The following is a 27,289-nucleotide window of genomic DNA, read 5'->3' as shown; positions in this document are numbered from 1 at the left end:
GCATTTAACCTCTCGCAGGGTCAGACGTCATTCAGTGAAGTCCCAGTCCACCTTTGTCTGACGTTCAATGCTGCAGGTAAATGGGATTTGACAATGCAATGTTTTCACGTGTGGCTGTGTATGCCTGCAGGACCCATGACCCTGACACGAGGATCCTTCACCTACTCCAATGGCGAGGAGTACCACGGGGAGTGGAAAGAAGGCAAGGCTCACCTAGCTCCATCACCCGCCCATCCTCCATCACCGCCTGCATTTGCATGAGCAGCATAAGTGTTGTTATAATGTGATTAGGACATTGGTGCACAGCCAGAGCCAGGGCGCATGCAAACACGGCATAATGAGAGAATAATACTTCTAAATGTGGGACGCTTAACCTGAGATAGCATGTGTAGAGGAGCCAGGCTTCTTTGAATCATTAGACACCCCGAAGGAGAGTCATACACCGAGTTTAGTGGCATGTCCTGTTTCAAGATAACGTCTCTTTTCACTGGTTTTGTGCTCTTGGACAGAAGAAGTAAGACACCACAGTATCACAAGCTGAGCCACTAAAAGAATCAATTCTTATTGACTTGCAAGATTCTCCATCAATCTCTGACATCTGCTTGGTTTCACCCTATATTTTCATTAAAAGTTATTTCAGTGACAAAATGTCCAAGAATTATTCTTTTTTTGGATGATCTACCTCATTTGTGTGAAATTGATAACCCTTTTTTTTTAATTGAAGTGGGATTTATTTCTTTTAAAAAGTGTGTAGGTCTTTTTAATTTCCCTTTAGACTCAAAGGCCTCTTTGAATTTTGGAATAACGACACCACAGACTTCAATAGCTAAGAGTGTAGAAGACCTTAAAGACCTAAAATATGCTTCCTTTTCGAAGGGAAGTTGGTACGTGCATCTCAAGCATTGGCAGGTTGTTAATGAATACCTCCAGTGGGACAATAGAGGACAGTACAAGTTGTTGGTTTAAAGTGGGTCAGTGTCTTCAATGGAACTGTTAAATACTACTGGGGACACCAATTCTTATTTTAAGTCTGGTTTGGGTGGATAATTTGTTGCCTTATGTTGAAGACATTTATGAACGCTTCACTCAAGTCGTCTGAAATTTCTTTTTCCCGTAGCCTCGGCACCTCAACGTCGTAGAATTGTTTGTATTCCCATACATTTGTACAGTCTTTCCTCAAAGGGAGCACAGAGAACTGAGGCCCGGCGCATCGCGAGACTTCCGTAAAAGTTGTAAACTAGCTGTAGTGTAACCAAAATGAGGACAGATTCAGCAACTGCACGACTTATTTCTCAACTCAAAGGTTTTTTTCAGAAATATGTTTCACTGAACCGTTTGAGTAATAACAGAGAAACTTTGGATCTGAGCCACCATGGTGGTTTGTTTTGAACTCCAAGAGCAGACAGCCCTGAGTGACGCGTTTGTCCAGTCAGGTGCAGCGCGCAACTCCGAGCTGTGCTACATGCTACATGCTACATGCTCACACACCAGCGAGGCCACATGCTGCACATGAGTAAGATACGACTGAACACTCATTAACCGCGAGCTGGAGCATGCGTGCGCGGCACACAGCAGCACGGCGATAGACACTGTCCTGTTCAAAATCTTTGCGGTCGAATGAAAGCTTCTTCTGAGCGAGACGCAGTCGAGTTGCCCGCACGCCCACAAAGTGGGCCATATTTAGATGCAGTGCGCTTGCATGCGGGGGAAAACGCCCCTGCAGACCCACACCAAGACACTGCAACTTTGCCCCTCAGGTTATCAGAGGTATGACTACATTTACTATGATATCTGTAGTGAAGGCAGAAGATGAACATATTTGAGCCTTTAAATACTCTTCAACAACAAAGCTGGACATGTTTTTGTTATTTTTTTCGTTTTCGAAAACTCGTGCAGAAATCTTGCTAACAATCGTCGTATATGGTAATTCTAGAAGTGTTTAAAACACTGTAGTTTTCATGCAAGGCCACTAGTTGATGCTGTGTGTTGTTGTTTTTTAAGGCAAGTCCTTCATTGCATAAGCCCTCTAATTATTTAGACTCTGTAATGGTAACAATAATAATAATAATAATAATAGCTGTTCGTATAGCACTTTTCAAAACTGGGTTACAAAAGGCTGTACGTTAAAACCACAGTAAAATGAATATCAATAAAATACTGAACATACAAATCTTGATCAGAAGAAATAGAAACTAAAACAAGAGAACATCAGTTTAAAAAAGCAAGTTTTAAAAACGTGTTTTAAGAAGAGACTTAAAAGAGGATCGGGGAGAGTGGGGTAAGATGAACCACCTTATACTTATGTTGTCCTGGAGGTAAGGAAAAATGACTCAGAGATGGAATGAAAACATACAGGTATACCTTCATTTCAGGATGTCTGCTATCAAATGACATGATCACAATGCATATCTGTCAAAGCTGCCCAAAATACTAACTTGTCAAATAAAAGTGCTCCTGTGGCTCAATTTACCCCGGGTGAGGGGTAAGTTGAACGAAGTCATTGGGTAAGTTGAGCCACCTGGGAGTGAACTGACAATCTGAGTTTTAAAACATAAACCTGAGCATATTGTGCTAACCAACAGTTTAGAACTTGTGAGAACAAAGAAAGTTAGTCTAAAAACCATCAAGCACTTTTGAGCCCAGACATCATTGACCGCTCTCTCCATCTCTGCCAGGGGTGTTGAGCCCCAGCTTGTCTTCCTCTTATACATTCTTGGCATACTTTTTTGATTGACTTTTGACAAAATTCAGTTTAAAAAGTGTGAAAAATGTATTTACTCCTTGAAAAGAGCCACGCGGATACATAGAATAATAGGAAGCATGCACCTTGTTCCAAAAATAGCTGGAAACGGTTCAGTTCCCATCTTTAGGGTGATATCAATTCCTATAAAATAGTGGCTTCAGGTCATTTATATTGAAGAAATCCAGCACGAGTGTTGCAGCTTTCTACGAGACAATATAGAAGCTACACTTTCTTCGAAATAAACTCAACCGACCACAACATTGGTGGTGGTTATTTGTTGTACGAGCCGGGTCAATGAGAGCAGCGCTACTTTGTGGTGGAAAAGTGTTTTTCCAGTGATGACCTCCATTACTCACGTTGTGGCAACTACTCGCAGATAGTTTGTCAACACTTGATGCAAAGTACAGTAAAACTGGACTATCTTTTGTGGTCTTCTGTTCTTCTGTGGAAGGGCAGGAAAAGAAGTATTACGCACGATTACTGGTTATTATGGGGCAAATATGTGTCCGTCGTTGTAAACAAATGCAAAAAAAAAAAAAACCCAGTCCAAGTAGTGGTTCCTATCCTGGGGTCTGGGTGATGGGGCTCAAAGCTGAATATAGTGTATGTACATGTCAAAGGAAACCATTCTCGCGGCTATCTTGACCCACAAATAGCCATGTCGTTTTATGTGGAAAAAAGTGTCTTTTTTTTTAATGGTTTCAAATGGCTCAGGGCGACGCCATAGAGATGATTGAGTCTGATGTCCATTTATTAAATAAATATCAAGAACGAAAAGCAAATGATCTCGCTTTATGGCTCATTTATGGCCGTCTCTCCCAGTACTCAGTGATGTAAAGCAGATTTTGTGTAAATGAGGGGAGATAACAGTTTTTATCAGTCTAATAAGATAAAGGTTTCTAACAGATTTTACTACATTTATGTGACTTTTATCGATTGAATACATGGCAGTGGCAGCCATCACTGTGATTACCTTTCATCCATCAAACTATATGAAGAGAAGATTGGTGATCAGGTTATAAGGAAGTAGATTAAATTGGAAACCACGAAGAGAACCAAACTGAGGAGGTTGGTCTTGTTTGTTGCATCGCTCTTGGTCTGCTCCGGCCTCATCTAAATGGAGCACATCCCCCGCTTCCTCACTGTTTAAACTGCAAACCGCTGCCTAATAATATCCCAGTTACCATGGAGCGATTCCATTATCCCACAAATGTCCTACAGAGAGACTGTGCAAATTATTTTGGCCGTTCTACGTGTTTGGATTATCCATGACAAAGTACCATCAGGGAGGCGCTCAATCATTGTGCAGCAGACAATAAGGCCAAATATTCAGCCAGCCATCAAAGACGGTCTTCAAGAGGCGCTTTTATAGGGAAATAGTTCTGTGAAGTCCCTGATAGGAACCGCCTGCTGAGGAGCTCCCCTGTGAACTGCGCACTGTCAAGAGCTTCTTTTTTTTCTCTTCTTCTTCTTCTTCTTCTTCAGTGTGCTTTCACGTTCGCAACAGTAGCAAGGAAACGATGCGAGACAATGGACGATTACCGCAGCACCTTCTATCTGCACGACATGTAACGTCACAGGGTTGATGATGTAGAGAATAATACCAATACCTTATTATGGTTTCAGTTGCTTCCATGGATCTTCTTTACCCAACTCAGGGTCTTTGACACCCTGGACAGTCCATCACAGGGACGCGTGATGCACAGAGGAAGCAGGAGTACCCTGAAAAAACAAAGTAGGAAGAACAAGCAAATTCCTCACAGGTGGGCCAAAAAAAGGGTCCAGTATTGGACCGGAACCAGGGACACGCTAACCACAACATGCTTTCACCTCAGAAATACTGTAGCGTCTACAAACAGTTTTGAGTGTCCACCTGCTGCATAGGCTGATTTGTTGTTGGCCTTGACGTTGAAAGCTTTCTTTCTTCAATCTGAAAACCTTGGGACGTCAGACGCATGAGCAAAACGAGTTAACTGATACGAGATCCGAATCGAGCTCCTTTTAGTTTACCCAGAATTCTAGAAGCAGTACACAAGGCTTTGACCAAGTACCTTTAGCATTTAGCATGAGAACGTGTATTCGCTGCTACGTTACATTGATGTTCTCTTCCACATGCAACCGTGGAGAAATGCTTGCTATCTCACGCACACCAGTGAGGTAAAAGCTACACTTTTGATTCCTCGTCGTGTCTCAAGAAAAGCTGTATTTTAATTTTTTTGTCAGTTAGCCTTGAGGTTAGCATGAACCTGAATATAAATGAAATGTACCTGTGATTTTTTACAACTTGATCATCATCACCTGCATCTGAAAGTGGACATTCAGGGCCCGTTTATGCGATAACGATGCTTGGAAGCACTGAAGAGGGAACTTTTTGAAAACTCTCCAACTACTTCTCCGTGTAAACGGGAAAACACAACCTGTTGGAGTCTTTCTCTGTCAGTGATGCTCTCATATGACGCGTTACTATTCCCAAACCAGTCATCAAATTAAAGGTACTTATTCAAGTCACGGTGCGTTACTATTGTAGTGTCCTGCAGGACGAGTTTTTTGAATGTGAAGCCGCTTTAATACTGAACGGAACAGACATAGATTAACCTGGCTGCTCCTCTATTCCTTTTCCTCCAACCGGGCTCCTCCGGCTTGCCCACCTGACCCGCCTCCCATCCCCACGCTCAGCCAATCACAGGCCAACTCGCTCCAATGGCGCGTTCAACTAACATAAAAGAATAGGAACCAACAGTAAGTCATCATCGAATCATTTCAACAATAACAACTGTGGAGATGTTACACTATTTTTTTCCAATTTTCCGGAGCAAAAACAAGCATAAAGTTACACTGGCAGGAAGCGCCCTACATTGTTTTAAGCATTTCTGCCGTTTCGGTGTAAACAAACACCGCTTTCAAATTGTTGCAGCGTGAACGCAAAACTTTTCTGAATCGAAAATGCAAAAACTATGCATGTTCACTTGAGACGCAGCCGTGTAAACGGGGCCTCAAGTCGTACAGGTTTAAAAATGACACGATTTGAATACTTCTACAAAAACATTGATGGCCTAAATCATCTTCCTGGTTGCCTCCTCGCGAGAAAATTACAGCAAAAATGTAAAATGCACCTTTCTATTCTGAGTAGGAGAGGATAATTGAGCATGTTTATTACCAACAATGAAGCGTATTTCCATTGGCCTGCTCACTCACGGAGTTATTAGAATAAAGCAATAGTGAGGATGCCAGTTTTTGTGATAGAAAAATCTCGGCTGCTTTTAATTAATGTGGGATTTAATGTCAGATTGGGTGGAGAAGTGGGTGAAAAAAATGTGTTTCTTTTTTTAAATGAACTTGAGCACTCACACAAAACAGATTGTATCTAACAGGCAATAAAATAAAAAAAAATAAAAAACCTCTAAGGAAAAAGGTGTTAAAGTGAAGTCAGTAACTAATCTGTGCACACACACATATACCATCTGGTGCCAGTGAGCCCGCTGAGACAGGATATCACACTACCTAAACCAGTATTTGCACTTTGACAAAAACACTTTGACAACCTTTAGGGCAAGGTTAAACGCAGAACAAAAGTTTGGCAGTGAGGCAGGCGAGAGGCTGCGGGGAAAAACATATGCTCTCTGCATGATTAACCACAAACTGTTAAACTGGTTTGGCTGCGATGCGCCGATACGCTCGGGTTTTACTTCACAGCAGTCTCTCTCTGTGTGTGTGTGTGTGTGTGTGTGTGTGTGTGTGTGTGTGTGTGTGTAAGGGATTCCTTGCATTACATGATGAAAAATGAATCCTCTTTCTAGAAAAATGCTAAATATTACAAAATATTTGATCACATGACAAAATACGTCATGTAATAAATCATAATAAATACAAAACAAGCTTCATTTTAAGTTATTTTTGCATAAAATAGCATTATTTTCTATTTAAAGTTAGTCTTTAAAGTACAAATAACTTCATTATACTTCTGTAAAACTCCTATTCCTATAATTGTTATAAAGGAAGCAGACAACAAGACTTATACAGACGAATTAGAGTGTATCCGCAAAAGTTTCTTCTCTTTTGGGGGGGTCCGTTTACACGACACCAGTGTGCGGTTACACTGTATCTGCAAAGTTTTTAATCCGGCTCCCAAAGTGGAAAGATTCTTTCACGGCCGCTATTCCCTCCTGCGGAGACTACCGGAGGCTACAGAGCCTGTTACTGCGCATGCACATCTCTCCCCCTCCCTCCTGCTCATTCAGTTGTAAACGAACATGGCGGCCGCGTAGTGGTACGACCCGCGGTCTATATTCTAGTTGTATCGTCCAGATCAGTACTTTAATAGTTGAGACTCACCCCTGATAGCATCCGATGTGTCATCAGTCCATACGGATGTCGGGTGCTCTCCATTTTCTTCATGTTTATAGCGTATTGTTCTCTACACACGTCTGTGTAGTTTCATTACAAAATCAAGCAACAGCGCCCTCGTGTGGCCCGGCATACTAACGACATCCTTGTCTCTGTGTCCGCTGCTGCAGTAGAAACACACTTTTTTAAAATGGATTATACGCAAGAGTTTTTGGGCCACTGAAGAAAAAAAAATTCGGAGGCTAAAACCCCCCCAAAAATCTTCATGCACTCCAGAAAAAGTTGAAAATCAAAGTCGAGATTTTTTTTTTTCACAGTGAAAAAAAGTCCGTCCATCCACATGCCAGCGCGTGTGACTGCTTCCTCAAAATGCATATCAGGCGGTTTAATGAAGTGGTGAAAAGATGCTTCAGGACAGAATTTAGCTCATAAACACGGTGCAGTTATCATCAGTATCAGGACTAGAAGAGACAGTTGCAGCCTGCAGCGTTGTTCCGTCGTGGAAGTTTGTCGAATACGAAGGACAAAGACACGGATCCCGGGCTGCTTATTTAAATGTGTTCTTATTAATCAAGGAAGTCCTGTGTGAAATCACATGTCCATAAGCAGTAAGCAACCCTACATAGTCACAATTAAGTGATTTAATGTGATTTCACATCTACGGGGATGGATAGACGTCTCTCCGTGAAAAAAAAAATCTCGACTTTGATTTTTGACTTTTTCTGAAGCACATGAAGGTCGTTTTTTTTTTTCACTCTCCGAATTATTTTTTTTCTTCAGTGGCCCTAAAACTCTTTCGTAGGATTAGGTGTTTTCACGTGAAATGTTGTCGTGTAAACGGGGCCTGAAACCTAAATCAGGGTGTTAAAGTCATTTTAGTTCAGGTCAAAAACCAGACCAGAGGAAAGAAGGCATAATAACCTATAAATAACGGCAATTCTGAATATATATATAGATACACACACATAGGATGCATCATAATAATATATGATTTATATGATAAAATATGAGGTGTAATAACATATCATTAATTATTAAAATTGGAATGTTATTGTTTTATTATTTCTGATCATTTCGTTATAATATATAATCAATAAATTGATGATTAAATTAAATGTATAATTATTATATACTCATAATTTTCAAATGTTTTGAATACATTAATTTGAATTTCAAATGTCTTCATCCCGCTAACACTTCAATATTTACTTTCCTGTTGAACAAAAACGTGCACTTGTAAACGTAACGTTGATTTGACTTCATTGAATCACTTTAAGGTTGCATTTAAAAACCTAATGAAACTCATTAGGATTGGGCATGTGTTACTGCAGCTGATGTGAGACTCTAAAGCTTAGAAAGTAGAAATAAGATCAATCAAGTGAACTCTTTCAGGCAAGTGGCTTTTTGACACTTTTGTCTTTTTCTTCCAAAATAAACATTATTGGTTGACTCAACGTAAACTCCAGGATATCAATAAGTTCTATTTTGGGAAAATAATATATTTTATGATTTGACAGTGGACAGTGTACAGGTAAGCTTATGCAGAAATGAAATGGGAGGTTTGTTGGATAAATGTATAGGTGATTTTATTCAATTTAATTATTTTCAACAGGTTTAATTCGATAAAAATGGCACAGGAGGGAGTTTATTAGGAGAACCCTACGAAGGGTTAAACATATTTACTGGTGTTTGCTCAGTACAATTGTCATAACAAAATATCTCAACTTAATTAAAGTCTTGACTTCGCATCTACAAGCTGAACTATGTGTAATGTGTTTTTACTTCATTAAATTTTCACACTGAATTCAAGTTGCTCCACCTCAGCTGTAAACATGAAATGCTGCAGGGAATCTACTTCCGTTTCTTTGATATAGTACTATTTCTTTCTAAAGTACGTGCTCCGAAAGATTCAGTCATTTTTCATGGAGATAATTGATCACCGCTGACGTAGGTCATGTGCTCGAAAGTGAGTCTGCGGTTCGTCGCTGGAGCGCATCACGCGACGCGTCTTTTTTTTTTTGCGTCCGTGCATGCAAAGTCACTGTTTGCAGACAAACACGAAGGTGTGTGTCAGACAAGAGGTCTATGGTGTCGCATGAATAATTGAGCGCAGCGCTGGTTGAAGACAGAACTGGGAGCGATCAGGTTACAGGAAGCCGGTCGGGTACTTTCACAACAAGTCGAGACACAGCCAGAAGTCATTTACTGCTGTACTCTGCCCATGCGGTCATTTAACATCTGTGCATTACCGCTATTGATTGACATAAAAGCCGGACAAATTCAGCTGAACCATAATTAGCCAGGGACCGCGACCCAACTGGAGATCGGAGGGAGGCGTTACAATGAGGCTGAACGACAGATTAGAGTATGTCTGGAAGGATCAAATCCCGAGGAGAGGAAATTACTGTCCCTCGCCGATAATCTGTCCCTTCAGTAAAATCCCAACTGACTTAATGGTGGTTTGGAAAGTACTGACATTGCTGTGGCGTGATTTCCTCTCAATCATTGCTGTCGTTCATTTTACCGCTGACTGAATGCTCCATGAATGACACTGGTACTGCGGGTGTTTGTTGTCAGATGACTGCGGTCACTTTGACACTCAACAGATTGTTAGATTCCAACAGCTAGTCTGTGGCCTCGGGGTGTCGATCGCTCATCACGGCTCCGGCAAAATGAAGAGCAGGATTTGAGCTGCTGTTGGTCATCTTTTTGTTTCAGCCATACACGCTTAATGTGGTCCAGCTTGGGCACGAAACACGCATGTGGGTTTTATGCTTTTTTGGGGGACATTGCATTGATTTACATTAATTTGCTAGATTATTGACAATCTATAACCAAAACCACTGTATATACGAACCTTTAAAAAAAAAGCAAATAAGCTCTTCTGATGTGTGTTTTATGGACTTTGAGTCACATCTGTTAAAAAAAAATTGCCATGAAGAAGATAAAAAAACCTGCTGTGTAGGTTTTTCTTTTTTTTGCTCTCAGTCGAAAAGAGTAGTAATGGAGTTTATTTCTTTGATGCTGTAGCAGCATTCGGTTGTCATACACTGACATCTAGTGGTTCCAGATGGTATGTGCCAGTTAATTTTTACTTCCCCAGCCCAACAGCAAAAAAAAAAATCGATTCTTCATACAAATAATACGGTAAGTACTAAACACCGACCAAAGGAGAATTGTAGCTTCAGCCTAAAAACTAAATATATTTACCTTACAAAAATATGCAAAATATTCTTTTTTGATCCCACGTTTCAAACTTCACCAAGTGAGATGGTTTTTACAGCAATCCTTGTAAACCATCAGTTGACATAACACAACTCTTTACCAAACATCCCAAATACCGTATATTCTAGACTATAAGTGTTAAATACATCTGACAAAAGACCCCCCCAAAAAAAAGTATATATAGGTGGCAGTGGTGTTTACGCCAAATTTCATTTTGTTAAACACGAGCTAAGAAAACATGAGTCAAATTTATCACAGATTTTATATATATATAATATCACTACATTTTAATTGGACTCTCTGCGGTGGAACCACGCAGCAGATTTGGTTACGCTGTGCCATACTGTAATGTCCCGTACCGGCTCATACTGCGCAGTGGAAATGAGGTTATACAATCCCGAAAATACCACAAGTGCACTTGATTTATCTCTAAAACTCGATCCTGACCTTTAGCTTTGGATAAAGGACACAGTTGGTCAGACCCCATGATTTGGAATACATACTCACCTTTGTTCCACATTACTTTTAGGTTCCAACCAATGGCAGATTAGAGGCACTTTAACTTACCTTTACCTGAACTCTATCCCAACTAAGTACCTCCCTCTGACCCTTTATCTGACTTAACCTGAAAAACAAGAACATATCTCAATCTCCATAGAGATGTTTTACAAACAAGTAGTTGTGTCTGCTAATTCACATGATACATTCTCTGGACCGTAACTTTTCAATTCACCAAATACAATAGGGAGCTTTAAGTGTTTGCACATATAAAAACATACAAACGTAATATTGTGAGTACAATGGTGTGGAAGTTGATCGACTTATGTGACACGCATAGGATGTGGAAATCCAGGAAAGTCTGCCAGATCTCTAAAACACTGGGAAAACTTTCTTCTAATAGATTATTGTACTTAATGTCACTCTGGAGGCCAACATTTCTATGGAAGAACTGTTTACTGCAGCTTTGCTGCACATGCACAGTAGCAGCGTTTCTGCTTTCAACTTGGAATGCTCTGAGTGTTCCCAGAAACGTTTTAACACGTTTACACAATGACGGATCCCGACCATTTTCGAAAAGTTCCAGCTTGGGAGCTGTTTTCAAAAAGTTGCATTGACAGTGGCTCTGAGTACCGTTGTCCTGTAAACGGAGGCCCAAAACGCAACAAAAGTGTTGCGGTTTCGCTTGAAAACATTGCAAAGTCAACGGGGCCTCAATCAGGCTCCAAACGTTCACAATAATCCTGAAATTCAACTTCATCAAATTGCAAGTTCTGCCATAAAAAAACACATCCGGGGACTTAAAGACACGTAAAACCAGCATTGCTGGTGCTTTGGTCCATATGAGATTTTGCACTACAAAAAGAAAGCCACACACACTCACACACACACACACACAGTTCCAGACTAAATGTTCATGCACAATGTTTAAGGAAAAAGGAATGCAGCGCTCCAGATTTAGTTGTGGCCAAATCTCCTTTCCAAATCTCCTGTGAAAACCCTGCTGAGATTAGGCAGAGGGCAGCACCCTAAGCAGCCCTGACAGATGGACCGCCTAATTTACTTTGCCATTAGCTGGGAGCAGGGGACGGCCCTGCCTCTCGCCCCCTGCTGAGCAGCATCCCATTCAGCTCACAGCATTCCTCTTGCACATCCTCTGCTCCTCTCCTCACTTCTTCAGCCCCGCACCACTTGGCGAGCTCCCAGTAAAGCCTGTCCACCGCCACGCGAGGAATCACATCCAGCTTTTCCTGCTAATAAAGATCGGCAGGAAGGAACACTCGCTTCGTTCTCTCCCCGCGTCGCTCTCGACTGCCGTGCTTCTGCTGCAAATAAGCACCGGAATTAGAGGGAAAAACTGGGTCTCACCTCCTTGGGAACATTTTTAACAGGTGAAAAAGCAAAAGGAGGGGAGTCACATTTTCTCTGCGAGCGCCGTTCATTAATTTCCCAATTTGCCACCTAAAAATACCAAATTAAAGTCTCATTATTTCCCTGCCTCAGACACCTTTTGTCAAAAAAAAGAAACGGCTCCTGCAGTGCGCCGAAGTATTACAGAGGCACTAGTGAGACTAATGAGACTTTTTTTTTTTTTTTTTTAAATGAGTGTTAAATTGAATTAAAAACGAGATGGAATGAATTGGGCGAATCTATTCCCAGCTCAATTTTCTTTACTACCAACTAAGGAGTTTAAAACCCAACAGCTCATCTCAAAAAAGTTGGGATGCAGGCGTCAGAAGGCTGAGTCTCAGAGGTTTACTAATCACCGACGAAACACACATTTCAGAAATATTTGTGCATAATTAGACGCTCCCGCCATCAGAAGAAAGCTCAGTGCATTTAAAAGGGATGTGTCCACACACGTTCAGTCCCTATTAGCTGCTGAAGTAGCTCGTTTTCTCCCCAAACTATTTTAACTAATTAGATTCCAGCAAAAATGTGCACAATGAAGACTTGGCACCACTTGAGGGAAAATCGAGCAAGACGGGGGCCGCTGCTTAATGGATTACCTTCACAGATGTTCCCGGTGCTCCCTCTCATTAGCTCCGTTCCTCCATTCTGTTCACAGCGATTTACCATGTTTGGAAAACCTCTGAGAATCGTGTGATTTTGTGTGGTCGGTTGAAGTACTTATACAAAAATGGGAAATCCAACAGGTGGAAGTGAATATTGGTGATCGTGAAGTCACATCTTGCTTTCTGGAGCTTCTGAACATCCTCAGAAGATTGATCGAGTTTCTTGTCTCCAGGTCTGCGTCACGGCCTTGGTCAGCTGACATTCAGCGACGGGACGTGCTACACCGGACAGTTCGAGAACGGCCTCTTCAACGGCTGCGGGATGCTGGTCTTTCCCGATGGCTCCAGGTCTGTGGCTTTCACAAACACCTGACAATTCAGAATCTCAAATATTACAACTGGGGATCCACAGATAACATTTAGCTACTTTCCGATACCGAGTAACCGATAAGAGTATTTCATAAATGCCATAAAGCCTATTTCATATGCAAACGGTATGTGAAGGCTCTGCGCTGCCGTGAACCACTTCTGGTACACGACTGCTGGAGTACACAGAGGGCTGCTCGACCGAGGAGAAGGACTCAACATCATCAGTAACAACTTTGAGTGGTCGGGTTTGTCCGTTTGATGCTCCTGGTTCTCCTCGTCCTGGTCTTGGTGAACGTTCAAGACCTCTGATCCTGGTCAGTGATGCCGGTGACGTGTTACTGCGTCATGACCACTTTTTTGTCCAGTAACGAGTAATCTAACTCGTTACTATTTCCAAACTGCTAGTCAGACTAAAGTTACTTCTCCAAGTTACTGTGCGTTACTATTGTAGCGTCCCGCAGGACGAGTTCTGCGGGACAGTGCGTTCAGGTAACACAACAGAATGGGAACAAACCAACATCATCAATAAACCTTAACGTTGCCATCAGACCCACCCCCCTTTCTTTTCCAATCAATCAATCAATCACTTTATTCGTTCCCCCGGGGAGGGGGCAATTAAAAGGTCGCATAGAGCAGGTAGTGCAAATAAATAGATAAATAAATGGATAAATAGTGCAACAACAGACTACAAACTATATCTCCGGGTAAATAAATACCAGTAATAGTAACAATCTGATCATAAAACCTTGAGTCAGACATAAATACAACAAAGAATAAAGGCCAAAGGTTAGAATATGTATGAACATGGTGCAGGAGGCAGTGATCATTTTCATGTTGAGATTGGGCGAGCATGTTGTCGGCAGCTGCTCAAAGTAACTCGAAAGTTACTTGCAATCTAACTTAGTTACTTTTTAAAACAATTAATCAGTAAAGTACTTTTTAAACTTTTTCAAGATAACTGTGGTTAAACTGGTGCCGGTCCACATTCAGGGCCTCAGAGCAAATAAGTACACTTTGCTTTAAGTAAAATACAGTTAATGTAAGTTTTACAGCAGAAACACCATCAGTTTCCTATCAAGCCACGTTGCTGTTGGTATACTAAATGTACTTGTGGGCTTCTTGGTATAAAAATTAACAACAGCTAATACTATGTATTTCAAGCTGCCTGAACATCTGAGCTCCAGTTGCCACTTTCACTCCTGATTGATGAATCTACCTTCATATGTTGCAAGATGTGAGTGGACCTATGTGACACGAGTTGATTTAGTTCAAGTTCAAGACCCGGACATACCTTTGCTTATTCAAGAAGACTTACTTGATCCACAATCGACAATTTATGAAAACCAAAGGAAATGTGTTTTTGTTGGATGAAGAATGAGCAAACCACATTGACTTTAATGCAGGACTCTTTGTTTGGAGCTATTAATTGATTAGGCTCCTCTAAGCTGGCTGAGTTTTGCTCTTTTTTTTCAAACAAAGAACAGTTTCAGAGCTATTGAGAGCAGTCACACTCTGAGAAAAAAAAGAAATTGTCTCTACCATCTATAAACTGTTTGTCCAATGTAGGGAACACGAGCTATGGTTTTTATGAGCTTGAAAACATATCATACAATTCAAATCAAATGTTAACACATTTAAAAATAGTTTTGATGCCTCAAATATGAAATCTGTAGGCTGAGAAACATAGCCATCCCAATTAAAACTGTAAATACTTTGACTGTGTGTCTGTTCAGTGTCTTCAGTTTCTCTCTGCTTACATTTCACGCTTACATGATATAAAGAACTCTTTTACTGAGGGTACACAAACCCATGTAGACACTTTCTTTATTGTATATTCCTCTGCTGATACTACATAAGTGGTATCAGGGGCATTAACGCCATGTGTGCTCAGGTGGTCAGTCGGGTCGTCCTTTACTTTCAAGGTTGGCGGTTCGATCCGCTTCTCACTCTGTCCATTTGTTGGGCCAGAAACTGTATGGAGGTTATTCTTGATGGAGCTCAAGCACCTGTGTGTGTGTGTGTGTGTGTGTGTGTGTGTGTGTGTGTGTGTGTGTGTGTGTGTGTGTGTGTGTGTGTGTGTGTGTGTGTGTGTGTGTGTGTGTGTGTGTGTGTGTGTGTGTGTGTGTGTGAGAAGGGCATAATGCATTTGGAGCATTTACTCAAGTATAGCATTCAACTATAAACAAATGTGCTGTAAATGCATTTTATTGATTTTCGCTCACACCAATATTGGCACTGAAGCGTTTTTTTTTCTTCTTTTTTTTCAAGTAGTCTCACTTTGTTTTCGCTGAAAAGTGTTTTCACGCAACACCTGTGCTTCCATTTAGGCGGCCTTATTTATATTCATCAAAAAAAATGATGCCTCCACAGCTAGATGGGAGCATGTTTAGGATGTCTCTGATGTGTCGATGTTCTCATGTTTCCTTTTATCAATCCACCGATCCATTTTCTTCGCTATTTACTAAGGCTGTGGTGTGCATGCGCAGTGGCGTCTAAACGGAGACGAAGCCCGACGGAGTTGGAGCATTGTCCAAAAAGTTCCACGGTCATAACAAGTTGTGTTTTCAGTGGCTCCCAGCACCGTCGTCATGGAAAGGAACACCTAAACGTAACAGAAGTTTTGCGTTTTCGCTTGAAAAAGTTGTAAACACAGCCTAAAATACTCGCAGTGCAGTACTTGTCTCTCTTGTCTTGACACCTACGAGACACACAGCTCATATATACAATAAGTGTGGAAAAACCATGTATAAAAACATCTAATTCATGATCACAAAGTGTATTTGAATAGGACAAGTTTCTCATTGGATTTCCGTAAAATGTTGCCACATGCAATAGGCTTTAAAGAACATACACAGGATGCACTCATTGTTTCCTGCACACCTGCTCCAGAGGGGGCAGCGACACTCTCATTCATCTCTCAGCCGCCCCTCCATTGCTCTCACGGTGGGCCCTGAACCACATGACATCTCCTGCCTCTTGATGTGGTCTCAGATCACTCCCACATGTGCCCAATTAAGTGTTGGTCTTCAAGGACTTCTTCTAAGTCTTACCTGTGCTGGAGCGGTCAGAGATCAGACGACCCTGCAGTCGGCTCCCAGCTCCCAGTGGTGGGAGCAAAGCTTTTGACTCCTTGCACTGGGTGGCGATCGCAGGTTTTACTGTGGTATATATATATATTTTTTTTCTTTTCTGGCTTTGATTCAGGCTGATTTTCTGGAAGCGGCAGCAACTACATTCATAAAACAGCAAATCAGAATTCCTGAAACGAGTGGTGATTGCACCAATGTGGCAGTCACGGGCTTGATTCTACACAGACTGAAATCAGAGCTCGGGAGGAGAGTCAAAGGTCTTATGTTCTGTCAGATTACTCAAAACACAATAGGTGACTGATAGGTTTTTGTGGAATTTTGGCTCAATGACGACGTCCACACATCTTCTTTCCCATTGAATCCAATCAAAGGCAACTTTGTTTTTACCGCATAGTTCAGCAACCAGGCAAATCAAGCATGTTCAGCTGGCGAGAGCAATATCAAGGAGAATGTTGACGAGAAATGTCAGAAGATCAACATGTCCAAGATAAAATGACTCTATAATGAAATTCAGAATCTAATAGACAGGAAATCAGAATTGGAGCCATGCTGCACTTTTCATAGTTTGTTCCAAATATTTGATGCATAAAAACTAAAAGCAACTACTGCATGCTTACGACCAGAAGGTCACAGGTTCAATCCCCGCAGTGGACATGTCATCATTGTGGGTCCTCAAGGTCCCAGGGTGCCGCTGCCCACCGCAACCTACTAAAAGGATGATTCAATGTGGAATACAAGGATTTAATAAAGTATGATTAGTTTTAGTTTAGAGTATTCTCTTAAAGTGATCCTGGGCCAATTCCAAATCTGGACCCAGTTGGTTGTGCTGCCTAAACTTTCCTCTGGAGGCCCTCGACAATGGATTCGTACCGGCTCTCCTTTGGGACAAAGTCTTCTGTCTATAAGACAAAGGTCCCCTCCCCTCTGAAGAAAACTCTTTTTGGCCATGACTGTATTTCTTTTTATCATGAACTTTAAGACCTAGGTAAGGGTCAGGAGATCTCTGAGAATGTTGCTTCACTTCTCTGCTTCCTCTTCACTTTTTACTGCAATAATGTCAAAAACAAGGCAACATGCACTCACTAGCTAATGTTGACAGTATGGGTAAAAAGAAGTTTTCCAAAGTCATATGAGGCAGTTCCAGTTTGTATCGTATCCTTAAATACAGAGGTGGAAAGAGTACTAAAATCTTCTACTCAAGTAAAAGTACAATTACACTGATGACATTTTACTCAAGTACAAGTAAAGTTACCACTCTAAAAATGTACTCAAATACAAGTAAAAAGTCACTCCTATAAAATGTACTAAAAGTTACTTAGTTCCTTTTTTGACAGCGGGAGAAAGGTCTCTCCTGAGCAGTGCAAGAAAGACGATGGGATATAAATCTCAAGGTAATTGCTCTTATTGAAAGGAACAACTTTACAAATGAAATTGCTGTGGCAGTGAAACTCAGAATGGTTCAGCCACAAGTGCTGTGACTTTCCCAAAAACCTCTACTGTCAGGTACCATCCCCACTAAACTATGGCATTCTTTGATATGAAATTGTGCTCTACTGCAGTGCTGCAATGCACCATGGGTGTTTGGGTTCCCTATCCCTACCCCTGCCCGAACCAGGGTCTGTATCCCCTCCCCCAATCTGTCTGTCTGTCCTGTCCCTTCCCCTCCTCCGTCCCCTCACCCCAACCGGCCAGCGGGAAGCCGCCACCTTTGAGTCTGGTTCTGCAAAAGTTGAATTGAATTGGGCTGTTGGGACTTTCAAGGCCATTATTGTGGGTTATATTAGTCTTGTTGTGTTGTTAGTGATTATCGTTTGTTGTGCTTCTGTGGTTTAATTAGTCCAGTTAGTTAGTCGGTTTAGTTTACTGTAGTTTAGTAATTATAATGTTGCAACCATGACTGAAAAGTGTGTTTAATCCCGTCCTGCCAAGGTGGTCTTGTTTGGATTTGTTTAACTATAAGTTCGTTCCTTATACAGTTGGCATAAAGGGAAGTGCTTATTCTAAGGAAAAGGTCTTAAATTTCGCCTGACACATAGCTATTACCAACATACAATTTACTTGAAATCATAACTCAGTACACTACTTTTATAAAAACAAACTCCTGACAAAGTAGAAATACTGAGTGTCATAACAACTTAAACATGTACAAACACACATTACTTTCCATCACTGCTTAAATGGTTTGAAACAACCTTGATAACCAGCAGAATATTTACTTAATGCAATTTAAACCAGCTGGCAGAAAACAGGCAAACAGAAAGACTAAGGTCTGAAGAAATGAGTTCTTCCAATGCAGTTATTTACATGATTTGAACGTGAAAGCTGCATTAATTTTGAAAAAAAAATCTTTTCTTTGTATTCGAATATTGTCCGCAGTCCAGCGCCTCCGTTGCCTTTCTTCGTTTATAGCACAGGCGCCAGGTTTTGTCTCCCAAGCAGATACAATTCCAACTGCATTAGTTTATGTTCTTTGTGTGCTCCTCTTAGTTTGATGATGGTGAAACGTTCAAGTGCAAAACCGCTTAGCAGAAAGCACCCAAGGATAGCGTGTCCAATGCCATCTGTTCTGCTTTTACTGATGAAACCTTCAAGGACTTTTGAAGTACTAAACATGGTTTTTTTTTGTAAGGTAAAATTATTATAATTTTTTTAAGGTTACATGAATATTCACCAGAACATTCATCTTTTCAGCATTAAACAGTTTCTGCCTGTAAATATTAAAGGCACTTATAAGAGACGACCTCAGTGGATGCTGGAGAAATGAGAAATTTCCTGCGCCATGGAGCCCGCACAGAGTCACAGTTTTATAATAACTACAAAGTAAAATCCGAATGCAGATGAACAACACTCAACAGCCGCTTTTAAATTAATTTGGCTCTCACTTGTTGTCGATGCTAATCACCCTCCTTCCTGCAGATGCTGGAACTCTGGCTTGCTCTTTCGCAGTTCGGATTTTTTGTTAATTTGCAGCTGTTTGACACTGAAGTAATTGTGTTCATGCTGTGTGTGTTAAAAAGGCTGACATCCTGCTCTTTGATTAACACTACACTCTTAATAAAGCAGCTAATTCAATCCTCAAACTACATTGTTCTTTTTCTTCTGCTTAGTTTTGTAAAGTTAAATAGTTGTTTTTTTTTTAATTTAAATCTATTCAATTAGTAGTCAATATTGGTAGCATAGATTTCAGCGAGTATTATTGATTTGTTTGAGCTGCTGCATCCAATGTTGTCTGTATTATGTACTATGTATGGCCACACATTCGCTTTCCTTTTGTTTTTGAACCTTGAAGTAATTTACGTGATTGCAACATTTCTTTGGAAGAAAGACGAGACAGATGACAAAACACTGAAAATTTGGGGGTTGTCGTATAAATACTGATAATAAAAGTGTCCATTCGTTATCGGTAATTACCATGATGCTTGTCATCTCATTAGAGTTTGAAGGCTGATCCGTGTTCCCAAAAAGAATTTGAAGAATTCAGACGATATGTTGTGACTCGATACTTTTTCATGGCCAGAGCCTGACAGACACCACAGACTGGGGAACCTCGTGCACACACAGTGGATCCTTTTATTCTGGGACAGCGCCGTAGCATCAGATAGTGTGCCATTCGACAATCAAACCGAGAAAAAGATGAGACTCAAGCACTATATAGATATTGCAATAAGTTGTATAACAACATTCTATATATTAACAATGTGGGACGCAGTCCAACAAGAAGCACCAACGCACGCACACGTTTCCTTTTTTTTCCAGATGTTTCATGAAAACTGCTTTGAAAAGACAAACAAATGTTGTTGTTCCTTCCCGTGGCCAGAAGACTCTATAGTACCTCCTCCCGGTACATGGTGTTTGCTGTGTTTTGCTTAATTTAATATTTTCTGTGCTTAATATTTGTCACATTAAGTCTTATGCAAATCAATATTTAAAAATCCCTTATTTCATTTCTATCTTGTCCTTTTCGATATTCAGCTCTCTTGTATTTATTCTGTGCTGAGCAATTTTCCTCTGGCATTCATAAAGTATTTCAATTCTAATCTGTTTTATTCTATTCTATCAAAACTGTCTGAAGAAGGATGAAAACATTAAAATCAGGAACAAAAACAGCTGAAAATGTAGTGAAATGTTTAACATCATATATTGGAATTGAAACTTTATAAATACAACACAAGACGCAGTTTTTTTTTTTATACGTGTTTCTAAACTACTGTAGATATGAAACTTTAGAAGCTGTGTCAGCCTCAGTAAAGAATATTTTATAACATATTTGTAGTCCTGGTAATCTCTTGTTTGTGATGTTAAGGTGATATAAAGGACCATTTCCAGTGCTTTTGCTCTTCAGTCAGTTTAAATGTTATTTAATCATCTTCCAAAACAATATCAAATTACTGTGAAAAAGGGAGAATTGCAAACTATTCATCAGAACTTTCCCTTGTCCTCCCAATCCATATAGATAAAGTTGAATTGAATTGAATTTGACCACAGCAAAATACCTATAAAAAAAATAGTTATTGCCTCAGTCTGTCCCCAGAAGAATTCTCGGACGGAATCCTCTGCCAGGGACGCTTTTATCTTGCAGACCTCCACACACGGATGTCGATATTCTTTTCCAAAGTTTCTTTGGAAAGTTGGAAAGACCGAAACTCAGACTGCCGCATTCTCTTAAAGGAATACACGGCACGCACTGATGATGTTTACGTATGATGTTTTTTTTCCCGATGCGCCACCGCCCGAGAGCGCATTGGCAGCACAGGACTGTTCACACTACAAATCCTCTGGGGTCAGATGCCCAGACCACCTGGGAAAGCGCTTTGTGCTTGTTCACGCTTGTCTTCGGGGCTCGTAAAATCGTAATCGAACGTTTGTTATTTCCAGGCGTGAACGGGCCCCGAGAAGAAATGATAAGATATAATGTGCGTTTAGTCACTTTACGCTTCCCTGATACTTCCACACTGTCAACTGAGCTTTGCGAGCGTGCAGACATGCAAACACGTCGATTGTTGAGTGGTTTTTTTGTCGACTTTTTTCTTCTTAACATACCTGTCAGGGTTGGGTTTTTTTTCTTCCTTTCTTTCAGTTTTATAATTACGAGAGCTGATACATTGAAACTGACGTGGTGTTCCCGTGTACGCTGAGGGCTGCACTCCACTGATGACAATGAACCATACTGATCCTGAAATGCGTCGCATATTTCTCCTGCCACTCAAACGCTTAGGATGACACATTTCAGGAAAGCTTTGATACTCAAATACCTTTTTTTTCCCCTTCTAATTAAGCTCAATAGCCTTTGTTGTTTATCACATTCATAACTAAAATTCCTACAAATCAAGTGCCGCAGTTAAACCGTCTCATTCCTAGTTTTCTTACACATACAATTCCTAAATGACATAACATGAGCTGCTGTGCTTGAGCTTGCGATTCCTTGTTTGATTTGTGTTTTTGTTTCCTCTCTTTCAGGTATGAGGGTGAATTTGTGCAGGGGAAATTCCAAGGCGCCGGTATTTTCACTCGCTTTGATGGCATGAGGTTTGAAGGCGAGTTTAAAAATGGATGCGTGGATGGCTACGGTGAGTAGATTAAAAAGGACGTAATTCGAGAATGAAGAAAGCCATTGTTAGTAGTTACTATGTCATTAAAAGTGATCTAAAGCTTCAAGAGGCTTTGGAGCAGAAGGATAAGGTGCTATATCTCAATTTTATGCCTTTTTTTTTTTATAGTCTTCGACCAATAAAGACACTATTTTAAGTCCAAGAGTTTATCTGAACTCTTGGTTGTCACACCGCCTCTGCTCTTTGTTCTCATTCCAAATGTCTTTTTTAATTATATTAAACAGTGAAATGTGCTAATTGTCTGGTCTGAAGCTCCCGCGTGCCTCGACTCAGTCTCTGGGGGTAATCAACACGTTTTTACGTGAAGGCAGCTGTGTGGCGAGGGGTGATCAGCGTGTCACTGTGACAACTGGCAGATTTTTTTGCTTGTAAAAATAGAGACGTTATGCAGAGACGCCTTCAGCCTTCCCAATGTGAGAAGCACAAATCAGAGCGGGGCCAAGGGCTGCTTCTGAAAGGATGTGCGTCGTGCTCGCATGTTTTCCTCCTGCAGCCTTTCGATAAAGATTAACCTGAGTTTAAGTAACCGTTAACTCTAAATGGAAAGTCGTGGAGACGAGGGAGCGGTTGAAATACCGCCTCAGGGTTACCTAATAATGGTCACGTAAAGAAAAGTCAAAGGTTTGCTCAATTCAGAAACATTTTAAGGCAGCTATTCATCTTCAAGTTTTTCCAGTTAAAACATCAGTGTCTCTCTTAGGTGCCACTCAGCTTTGAAATGAATCAAATGAATCTTTCCAGTTGAGTCTCTGCAGGCCTGCAAGTAAAAGTTGAGCTTTAGGGTGTCAGACAAAATTTTTTTGTACGTTTCGTGTAGTTTGATTCAAAAAAGTATCGTAATCTATCACAACTTTGCTTTCTTGTTCCATGAAAACAAACAAACTCATAAACTTGATCTTTGCTGCTAAAGTCTGTGTCAGTTTTATATCCTCATCAGCAAAGAAAACACAACTGCTGAATAACATCACATACATAACAACACGTAAATAACATTATATAATTAGGACGTGTAAATAACATTATATAATATTGACACGTAAATAATGCAACATAAATAATGACATGTAAATAGCATCACATTCATTATGGACAAAGGCCCTGATTTATGAAGATCCTGCATAAAGCCTGCTATGTTCCACACTTAATGCAAATAGATTGTGCTTCCACTTCGAATGTGTTTTATGAGTGATTAATTAGAAATAACACCATCAGTGACGTCAGCGGCAAACAGAAGTATTCGAATTAGAGTGATTGAAAGGGACACAGAATAATGTGCTGTTTTGAAACGTTTTGGAGGAAGAACTTATTAAACATTTTGGAGCCTGTCACCAAATTAATCTGGATTTGGCAAAGACATCAACAACAACTATTACATAACATACATGATGTCTCATACAGCTGTACATACACCACGCTCATAATGACATGAACAAAACTTCCCATTGTGTTTGTTTCAAATAGAAATGGATGTGTGGATGTGACAGTTCTACTTTTTGGGAGTGTTCTGTGGCAGTTTTATGAAAAACCGCTGGCGAGCCTGTTGGTTGCCAAGCAATTTGTCCCAAAGACTCCGAGTCAGGCTCCCAGTTGCACAGTCTGTGTTGTGTACACCAGCCATGCACCCTTTGAACCTCCCCCCTCTGATGAGAGCCTCACACATCCCCTGTGAACAAAGTCCATGCGGCCATTAAATTCCCACCCAAAGCAGAGATGGTCCTTTTCAGAGCCAGAAAATGTAGGTAACTCGATTACGAAGGTGGATAAATGCATCCAGGTCCGACATTAATGGCTCTGGGTCACCTGTTTGATGAAGTGACTTGTCTTTAGCTTTGCTTTCATTCAGGTTGCTGTAAACCCGTTCCCTTTGATGACGTCCCTGATGTCTGGTGCAGGAGTGCTGACGTTTGTGGCCGGTGGTCCCGGCGGAGGGGGTGGCAGCCACGAGGGCCTGTTTGAGACCAGCCAGCTGACGAGGAGGGAGAACAGCCAGGGCGCCGTCCAGAGGGCGCAGGCGGCCGCTGCCAAGGCCCGAGCTCTGGCCATGTGAGCCAAAGAGGCCCGGTGACAGCACCATCCACCCCTCCAACTCCACCTCCACCTCCTCCTCATCTGAGCTGCTGATTGTCATCTTTCTACTCTTTTCACTTTACTTTTCAGTTTTCTTCTCATCCAGGTCCTTTTACAAATATTCTTTTATTTTATGCCTCTTGCCTGTAACGTTCCCCAGAGTAGAAGGGAATATCCCCGGTATTAAAGAGGTAACGCAGCCACTGACTCAGGATGAGCTGAGCCAAACACGGATTACCTGCTCAGTTAACACGCTGGTGCTAAATGTGCGTCAGGGTCCGCAAACCACTCAAAACCCTGTATACAAAAGTGCATGTGGACATTTTCCAGTGAAACAGCAGGTTGGTGGCGTTCATGCTGAAAATGTCTGCGATTGTCTTGGTTCAACCATCTTTTTCAACTGTGTTTGGAGTAATTCTAACAAGGTTCCTCAAAGGATATTGCAAAAATCTATACTTTTTAGTGTTTTACAATTTTAACAATACACTGAAATACTAAAACATAATGTTCAGTTTATTTTGAGTACATTTTCCACACATATAGTTTGATTCTCTCTAAATTTCCCTCAGTATTGCCATCAGAACGACTCATGTGCTGACTTATGCTGACGACACAAGTATTTAGAAACATTCTAGCAAACATTACTTTTTGCGATTATCTGTTATGTGCACTACTTATAAATACGATTGTTACGATCCTACTTTTTTAGTAATGCACCAGTAACTGATTACTGTAGTTGTAGTTCTTTATGTTTCAAAAAATTGTTACTTTTATTGCACATGAAAACAGCCACAAAGCCTCTCTCTGTTTAGCTTTCAGTTTTCAGCAGTACACATTTTGAAAACCTCCCGTTTACTGGACGAAGGTTTCCTGAACTCCATGATGCATTGAAGGCCACAAATCAAGCAGTCACATGCCCATTTGAAGACATTCACTAGAGTTCTGCTTGAAAAAAATATGAAAATATTCCTTTTTTTTTTTTTACAGTTTTTTACGCCAACTTTCATATCAAGATGGTGCTATGGAATGTTTAATTCCCACAAACTTTCATATCCAAGGCTCGTTCGTGCGCTGATTCAAATTTACACACACAGTTCATTACATGCCTGGAAACCCAGGGATACAGAACATAGTTGCAGTACCACCTGAAGTCATGCGGGGCACCACTGAGATGAGAAGAAACACACATGAAGATTTAAATGAATCAACATGAATATCTCTTAAAAGTCTTAACTTAAGTTAATGAGTTAGATCAAGTTGGAAGAACTTCATTCATTTAGATGTTATCAATTGAAGCAATGCAGTTAAGTTGGTCCAACTAGTTTCTTTTTTTCAGTGTTCGATAACAATGTTTTGTTCATAGCTTTGAGGTACAAGACAAATCCTTATGGTGAAACAGGAATAGAAACCAGTTTCAATTTACACGTCAAGACATTTCCATCATGAAATGACCAAAGCTGTTCTTCCTGGATGTCCCGCCCTCCCTTTAAAAGGTGCATTTGTCGTGATATCCAACCGGTTATTGGTGCTCTAATCTGAATCCACAAAGTTTGTCAGTGAAAATGAGATGTGAGCAGTTTGTGTTTTGGTTTGGTTCCTTTCACTCAGTGCCGTTACAGCTCAGTCTGATCACAGATCAGCAGCGTCGTCCTCCTCAGTGCCAACCACTCAGTGCCAACAGGCTGAACAGCTGATCCTGACTCAGTGGCTCATCATGGGGCGGGGTGGTGGTGAAGTACACACAGGGTGGAGGGGTGGGGGTGGGGGCAGGGGGGTTGAATGGTGGATGGGAATGGAAGCACTCGCATTGTCAAAGCTCGCAGTAATGAGTGCAATTTTTGTTTTGAAGGTGCAATTTGATAATACTGTGCAATTTCAGCTTGAAAGCAAGATCTCCCTTCCACTGGGCTTTTACATTCGGGGATGAGGCTGTTTTGTCTGCAAAAGAGGCTTTTGTAGGTCAGAGAGAGCCTCATCCAATGAAAGAGAGACGGCATGTCAAATGCACGAAGGGTTTCATTCCAGAAAATATGTGCAAAGGACCTTTTTGTATGTGAAGTTTGATATGTATAAGAGTATCTTGTAAAACTCTGAGGCGAACCCCGACTATGAAGACTTGTGAGCTTTAACACAGGAGTTATCCTCGAAATCCTTCATATAAAAGGTGTCATAATAAACTTTTTGGTTCGTTAAATACCCTCGGAAGGTTAGTTTATATAAAACGTCGTTGTTTTAGGTTTTCTCATTCCTAAAGACAATTTAGCATTTTCTAGCCCAACCGCAAGTCTTCTTGACGTTGTTTGCATCCTCCAGCTTTTCTTTCTCCTCTTCATAGCCTTATTGAAGTGAAACAAATCACTTCAGAAAAGATTCCCGTTTACACGCCAAATACTATGCCAGGAATACTAACGACGATGTAGTGAGCATGGCGGGCAGCGAGTTGGCGCTATTGTTTGTTTTTCTAATGAAACCACACACACGTGCATGCAAAGAATAATTTGCTATGAACATTAACAATAGGAGTTCTCGAGGGCAGACGATCAAATGGGATTGTTATTATGGTGACTGTCACCTATAAAATTACCGAGTCCCAGGAGAATATGAACTGGCAGTCATGACACGACGGAGGCAAACATTGTCCATCTACTGAGCATGTGCAGAACTATTTACTACAGCCATATGGTGCACATGCGCAGTAGCAGCATCCCCGCCGTCTACATGGAGACAGGGGGCCCCAAGTGTTTCCAGAAAGTAAATTTTTTTTCTGGTTATAAAGACACAGAGACGAAGTCAACAGGTTTTGGCTCTGAGCATCGCTGTCGTGTGCACGGACTCCCAAGACGCAAGCATAATGTAGCATTTTCATAGAAAAATCATTGTGTAAATGGGACCTAAATCTATTACCAATTTTCCTCTAAACTACAAATTGCAATCAAAAGCCAGCTCGTTTTACATGAAAGGCTCTCCATCGCTTCTCCGTTCGAGAGCCTTCAGTGAGGCAGCACTGTAATTATTCTGCCATAAATCACCAGAAGGGTTGACACACTGCATCATGGGCTCAGAGGGTAACAGCTTTCATGTACTGGCAACTACTTCTATTAAGGAAACAGATGAAACATGGAGGATTTCGTAGGGTAGCTTGATTATAGCTTATTCAGGCCTACAAGAGTCCATAGGCGTGGGTTCCTTCAAAGTATGTCCTCTTCCTGACGAGTACGATGTGTTAATTGTTAAGATCCATGTGCCAAAAAATATATTTAAGAAGATTATTTCACACATTTTTCAAAGGAAACTCTTCACTCAGTGCTTTTCCTCCTCTTGGCTGCCGGA

At 41.0% G+C, this 27,289-nt stretch overlaps 1 protein-coding gene across 1 annotated transcript; it reads left to right on the top strand.

The window, feature by feature from the left end:
• Positions 1–135: 135 nt before the first annotated feature.
• Positions 136–23,939, top strand: LOC308109866 (MORN repeat-containing protein 4-like; the record flags this gene model as incomplete). The annotated part of the gene is made up of 4 exons (XM_080463677.1): positions 136–202; positions 13,059–13,173; positions 21,741–21,850; positions 23,785–23,939. 4 exons carry the CDS (start codon positions 136–138, stop codon positions 23,937–23,939), a joined length of 447 nt encoding a protein of 148 aa, XP_080319803.1.
• Between the last annotated feature and the right edge of the window lie 3,350 nt (positions 23,940–27,289).

This window comes from Lipophrys pholis, assembly GCF_963383615.2.
Source record: "Lipophrys pholis genome assembly, chromosome: 5".
Lineage (NCBI taxonomy): Eukaryota > Metazoa > Chordata > Actinopteri > Blenniiformes > Blenniidae > Lipophrys > Lipophrys pholis.
This window is presented reverse-complemented; position numbering and strand designations above follow the sequence as displayed.